This window comes from Microtus ochrogaster, unplaced genomic scaffold (genome assembly GCF_000317375.1).
Source record: "Microtus ochrogaster isolate Prairie Vole_2 unplaced genomic scaffold, MicOch1.0 UNK21, whole genome shotgun sequence".
Lineage (NCBI taxonomy): Eukaryota > Metazoa > Chordata > Mammalia > Rodentia > Cricetidae > Microtus > Microtus ochrogaster.
Genome location: NW_004949119.1, coordinates 1,500,207 through 1,506,667, shown reverse-complemented (window position 1 = coordinate 1,506,667; position 6,461 = coordinate 1,500,207). Strand labels below are relative to the sequence as shown.

At 45.7% G+C, this 6,461-nt stretch overlaps 1 protein-coding gene across 2 annotated transcripts; it reads left to right on the top strand.

Moving 5' to 3' along the window:
* Window positions 1-164: 164 nt before the first annotated feature.
* Window positions 165-5,506, top strand: Dnajc9 (DnaJ heat shock protein family (Hsp40) member C9). 2 transcript variants are annotated; one of them, XM_005367614.3, is made up of 5 exons: window positions 204-527; window positions 694-834; window positions 914-1,168; window positions 4,474-4,560; window positions 4,887-5,506. In XM_005367614.3, exons 1-5 carry the CDS (start codon window positions 348-350, stop codon window positions 4,998-5,000), a joined length of 777 nt encoding a protein of 258 aa, XP_005367671.1. In that variant the 5' UTR covers window positions 204-347; the 3' UTR covers window positions 5,001-5,506. The 2 variants fall into 2 exon arrangements, with proteins under 2 accessions (XP_026645358.1, XP_005367671.1); XM_026789557.1 differs by lacking the exon at window positions 694-834 and having other exon boundaries at window positions 165-527.
* The last annotated feature ends 955 nt before the right edge of the window (window positions 5,507-6,461 follow it).

The window sequence follows — 6,461 nt, the reverse complement described above, 5'->3', positions numbered from 1 at the left end:
AATTTTTTTATAAGTTTGTTATATCAATCTGAAAAAAAAAAAAAAGAATCCTGGAGGCAGATTTCGGGGCAGGAAGGAGTGCTGGCGTCAGAAGCGGGGACGGCTTGCTTCCGCTCCAGGAGACTAGGCGCTCCACGCACGCAGAGAGCAGTATTTTCGCGGGCGAGATCAAGTCCGCTTTGCGGCTGCCGTAAAGCGCGCTGGCCCCGCCCCCGGTGCGCCGCCTGTGACGCAACGACCAAGGGTTTTTGGGCGGGAAAAAGGCAGTGGGTGGGTAGAGGCCGCGGGCTTGCGGAGCGGCTGTGGACGGAGTTCCTCGGCGTTGGCGGAGCCGCGCTTTCCGGGTCATGGGGCTGCTGGAGCTCTGTGAGCAGGTGTTCGGCACCGCCGACCTCTACCGGGTGCTGGGCGTGCGGCGTGAGGCTTCCGACGGCGAGGTCCGACGCGGCTACCATAAGGTGTCCCTGCAGGTGCACCCCGACCGCGTAGACGAGGATCAGAAAGAGGACGCCACCCGCCGCTTCCAGGTATGTGGGCCCGCGTTCGGGCGGCCACCCTAGCTTTTCCCGCTCCGCGGGACACCATCCCCGGTACAGCGCACTGCTGATCCCAGGCCTGGAATTTTTAAGCATTTCTGGCCGCACAGTGTCAGCGGGAGGTTCAGGATGACTTTTGGATGCTCTTTGCCTGCAGATCTTGGGAAGAGTCTATGCGATTCTGAGTGACAAGGAGCAGAGAGCAGTGTATGATGAGCAGGGGACTGTGGACGAGGACTCTGGTAGCCTCAACCAGGACCGGGACTGGGATGCGTATTGGAGGTTACTCTTTAAAAAGGTAGCAGGGCTTTGATTAATTCCACCGTCCAGTTCATAAGCACAGTTCTCGAACTTAAAGCGATCTTCTTTGTTATTAGATATCGCTAGAAGACATTCAAGCATTTGAAGAGACGTACAAGGGTTCTGAAGAAGAGCTAGCCGATATTAAGCAGGCCTATCTGGACTTCAAGGGCGACATGGATCAGATCATGGAGTCTGTGCTTTGTGTGCAGTACACAGACGAACCCAGGCTAAGGAACATCATTCAACAAGCTATTGATGCCAAGGAGGTCCCATCGTACAGTGCCTTCGTCAAGGAGTCTAAACAAAAGATGAATGCGAGGAAAAGGAGGGTAAGTCTGAATGCTATTCGCAGCATATCTCAGCTGCTCCAGAAACGGGTCGTGGAGTATTTAAGACGATGAATGCTATTCGCAGCATATCTCAGCTGCTCCAGAAAGGGGTCGTGGAGTATTTAAGACGGTGGGAGTCAGGACTGCTGACATGGGGCTCACCTGCGGCACTCATCTGGCAGGCTTGTCAGATCATGAAGAAAACCCTGGTGTTTGCCTTTTTATCCCCCCGGTATGTTATGCTGAAAATAATTTTACTTTATGGATTGTTTGTGCTTCTGAAACACTTCTCACATGGGGCAGACCTTGTAGCTTTGCTATCTTAGGGAAGGAAATGTTCGGAACTTGGTTACCGTGGCAGAGGCTGTGGTCCATTTGTGGTTGGTGGACAGAGAGAAGATGTTGGAGTGTGTTGGTCCTGGTACTTAAGCACCGAGGAGGCTAACGTAAGAGATTGCCGCTTCTGAGGTCAGGCTGGATTGGTTGTCTAGTATGTGGTAGGTCCCAAATTAAGTCTCCAAAATGGCTCAGAAGAGGCAGAGAAAACACAGATTCATTTCTTAAAATTCTGTAGATGCATGTAATTATTAAAAATTGTAAACTAAAGAGCTGGAGAGATGACTGTGGATATACATTGCTCTTACACAGGCCCAAGTTGATTTCCAGCACCAAAGTCAGGTGCTTCACAACTGTCTATAACTTGGGCTTCTAGGGATTTGACCCCTCTGATCTGGTCTCTGTAACCCCTGAGTGGTCTCTCCAGACCCCATCTGCTCTTTAATTTTTTTTTTTTTAAAGCACACTTGAAGTGAGTCTTTCTGACCACTCTGAGGAACACTTGACTGCTGAGAGCTGAGGACTGGGACTTGTGATTAAGCCGGGGTTGTTAGAAATGATAGCATAGGAATTCAAGGTAGGGAGCATCTGTGTTCATACTCTTTGGAAAAGTGACCATGGACTGCTATTAAAGCAACAGTTGCTTCATCTTTGCTTTCATAATGAGAGAGCTTCCTGGAGAGCAGGCAATTTAAGATTTTTAGGGATCTGGTGGGCACTTGAGTTGTCTTCTGTGTGGTTCAAGTAGGTGGGCAGAGAGCCGGAGCTTTTGGATGCATGGAATTGCAGAGAAAAACTGACCTTTGTGTGTGGGGCCTGCGTTACTGGAATCAGAGACTGCCGCTTCTGTTGCTCAGAGGGAAGAAGAGGGAAGGCACCGTTTGGTTGTGCCGTGCCCACCGCGCTGGTCATTTTCATCGTTTTCTAGGTGAAACTGGGACAGCTGTACTCGAACATGCAGTTTTAGTTTGAGAAACTTGATGGCGGAAAGACAGTGTGAAAGCTGCCTACCAGTGTGAGGGGTTTAGGGGATCTGCATCTGAGAGGTGAGAGGAAAACAAAGCTTGTTCTTGTTCTGTAATAACAAGATCCCAATTTATTATTATTCCTACTATCAGTAAAATTCTTTGCTAATTAGAAATTCTTATAAGGAGTTAGGGCCATGTATTTTATAATCTTTTTAATTGATATTTATTGAGCTCTAATTTTTCTCTGCTCCCCTCCCTGCCTCTCCCCTCCCCACTTCAATCCTCCCCCAAGGTCCCCATGCTCCCAATTTACTCAGGAGATCTTGTCTTTTTCTACTTTCTACTTCCCATGTAGATTATATCTATGTAAGTCTCTCTTAGTGTCCTCATTGTTGTCTAAGTTCTCTGGGATTGTGGTTTGTAGGCTTTCTTTGCTTTATGTTTGAAAACCACCTATGAGTGAGTACATGTGATAATTGTCTTTCTGTGTCTGGGTTACCTTACTAAAAATAATGTTTTCTAGCTCCATCCATTTTCCTGCAAAATTCAAGATGTTGTTATTTTTTTCTGCTGTGTAGTATTCCATTGTATAAATGTACCACATTTCCCTTATCCATTCTTCGGTCAAGGGGCATTTAGGTTGTTTCCAGGTTCTGGCTATGACAGACAAAGCTGCTATGAACATAGTTGAGCACATATCCTTGTGGCATGATTGAACATCCTTTGGATATATACCCAAAAGTGCTATTACTGGGTCTTGAGGAAGGTGGTTTCCTAATTTCAGAGAAATTGCCACACTGACATCCAAAGGGGCTGTACCAGCTTGCACTCCCACCAGCAATGCAGAAGTGTTCCCTTTTCCCCACAACCTCTCCAGCCTAAGTTGTCATCAGTGTTTTTGATCTTGGCCATTCTTACAGGTGTAAGATTGTTTTGATTTGCATTTCTCTGATGGCTAAGGATGTTGAACATTTCCTTAAGTGTCTTTCAGCCATTTTAGATTCCTCTGTTGAGGGTTTCTGTTTAGGTCTGGACTCCATTTTTTTTTTTTTTTAATTGGAGTATGTGATCTTTTGATGTTCAATTTCTTGAGTTCTTTGTATATTTTGGAGAGCAGGCCTCTGTCTGATGAGGGCCATGTATTATTACAGTTACTGCCTTTAGATGTTCTTGTGGTATTTTGGCATATTTTGTTAAGTGAAGGCAGCTTTGAAGTCAGGTTAAAAAAAAAGCTAAAACTGAATTTCCTAATGTTTTCTCTACTCAGAAAACATTTTAAATTTATTTGTGTTTGTGCGTGTTTGCTGGTGCACTGTGTGTGCATGAATGTGGGTGCTCACAGAGGCCAACACGAGGCCAACGAGGCTATTGATTTCCAGGAGCTGGAGCGACAGGCAACCCGATGCTGGCGTGTCCTCGAAGGGCAAGAAATGCTGCTGACCACTAAGCTGGCTAGCCCGCTTAAGAAAGCCTTTGAACCACAGTGGTTCACAAGACTGCCACCAGTGCTCTGTACAAAATTGGGTTTCAGACGAAGAACTTGAAGTGTCTGATACCTGGCCTACCCTTCCAGGCTATGTGATCCTCCAGTCCCCCTAGTAGATTGTTTTCCTTTGTGTCATCATATGGTTTGTGATGCTAGAGTACTTGTGCTCTCTAGAATAGAACAGAAAGGCTTACAAGAACCAAAAGTGTATGCTGCCTTCTGTTGAAAACCGTGTGTGATTTTATTCTTGTATCCCCAGCACTAGAAGAGGTCTTAACGTTTTCTTTTTTCTTTTTAAGTTTTTTGAAACAGGGTTCCTCTGTTTAACAGTCCTGGCTGTCCTGGAGCTTGCTCTATCAACCAGGCTAGCCTTGAACTCACAGAGATCCGTGCCTCCCAAATGCTGGGATTAAAGGTGTGGACCGCTGCCTGGTTTAGCATTTTCTTTAAGGGAAAAAAGGTGTAAATCTGTTATTTCTTGGTTGCCATAGAGTCTGATGAAAGTTTCTGTTCAGGCTCAGGAAGAGGCTAAAGAGGCAGAGTTGACCAAAAAGGAGCTGGGGCTGCAGGAAGGAGTGGGCAACCTGAAAGCACTCATTCAGGTAAACGTGGCGGGCTTCTCTCACAGCCTCACGGTCTCTTGTGTGTGCATGTGCTCTTGGGAATGGGTTCCAGTGTGTTTTGTTTTTGTTTTCTTTTAAGGCGTAATTACACATAACTTGCACCATGTGTACAGTGGAATAATCCCCCCCACACACTGTACAGCTGTCACCCCTGGTTCTGGAATATTGTTACCACTCCCAAGGAAGCCGGTACCCATTAGTAGTCACTGGAGTGCTTCCTTGGCCCCACCCCTCCAAACCATGAAATACTTTGTCTCATTGGACAGTGTTGCCTTTTTAAAGATGTATTTTAACTTCTCAAACAGAGCAGACAAAAGGATCGGCAAAAGGAAATGGACAATTTTCTGGCTCAGATGGAAGCAAAATACTGCAAACCTTCCAAAGGGAAAAGGACGGCTCCCAAGAAGGAAAAGAAATAATAGAATTTTTCTCTTCATATGTCAGTGGTGCCATGGTAGACAAGGTGAAGGCAGGTGTTAGTCTAACCTTTGAGAGAAGTTTTTTTCTGCTTAAAATACGTGGATCGCCTAAGCCAGGCAGGAGTCATCCCTAGAGTTCGCTGTGTGAGGGGTTCACATGAAGGATGTAGCGGTGATGGTGGGGAGGGTGGATTCGACGTCTGCCTCCACGGGTTTTCTTCCCAGGGAGCTGATGTGTATGCACTTAAGAAATATTCTACCCTGGGGGGAGAATTGCAGATGGAATGTAAAGTGAAATTTTAAAAATTGTAAAAAAAGAAATACTCTACCCACAGAGAACACCCTCAGAATAGCCGAACAGCTGTTTCAATAATCCTAGATTCTCTTCCTGTTCTACTGTTACGTTTTTGTCTTCTGCCCTTGTGGGAACAGAAGTGGGTGTTCATATTACTGCAGATTTTTTTTGTAAGATTGTATGTGGCTAAATAAAGAAAAACTTAAAAGGTCTGGTGGATGTGTTTCAATCTGTTTTCATTGTTATTTTTCATTTAGACAGGGTTTCTTTGTGTAGCTGTGACTGTCTTGGAACTCTGTTGGCCAGGCTGGCCTTGAACTCACAGAGCTCCGCATGCCTCTGCCTCTCCAGTGCCACCACTGCCCAGCCAATACTCAGGTTTTTTTTAAGGGTGAGTACTAACTTGAGGGAACGTTCACATGAAAAGCTGCTTAGAAAGGAAGTCCACCCGTGTATTCACTGTGCAGACTTGTGAGAACAGGTTTTCATGTATACCCGGGGTTGGAAGGTATTTGCTACAGTATGTGGTGTATTTGTAGTGACTGTTCAAGTCCTGGCTGTCGACTAATACAGAAATTGAGCCTCTTCCTCCGGGGCATTATAATTCAAGGTAGATACATCACACATTTTTTGTGATCACAAGTACGCTGGAACTTTTGAATTGAAATATGATCTGGTGTGGGAGTTCTGAAGCATATTATCTAATTGATGGCATAAGAACTGGGAATAATTTAAGTCACTTTTGCTGGGTGGTGGTGCCACATGCCTTTAATCCTAACCCTTGGGAAGCAGAGGCAGGTGGATCTGTAATTCTAGTTCTAATTGTTCTTAATAATAAAAACTTGGAGTCAGTTATCAGGGGTGAAGGGTCAGAGAGAAGTAGAGCAGCCAACTACTAGAGAGTTCTTACCTCTACCAGTGCTCAGACCAAAGAGGTGATCCTGTTGCTATGAATCCTCAGACTGTCCTGAGCTCCTGTCTCCTCCCACCTTATATTCCTCTCTCTGTCCAGCCATATCACTCCTGTCTCCACCTTTCTAGTGCCGGGATCATCTTTATGTGAGCTGTTTCTATCTACCAAGTGCTGGGGTTAAAGGTGTAGGCCACCACTGCCTGGACAGTGTTCTAGCTCTGCACTCTGATCTTCAGACAAGCTTTGTTTTTTT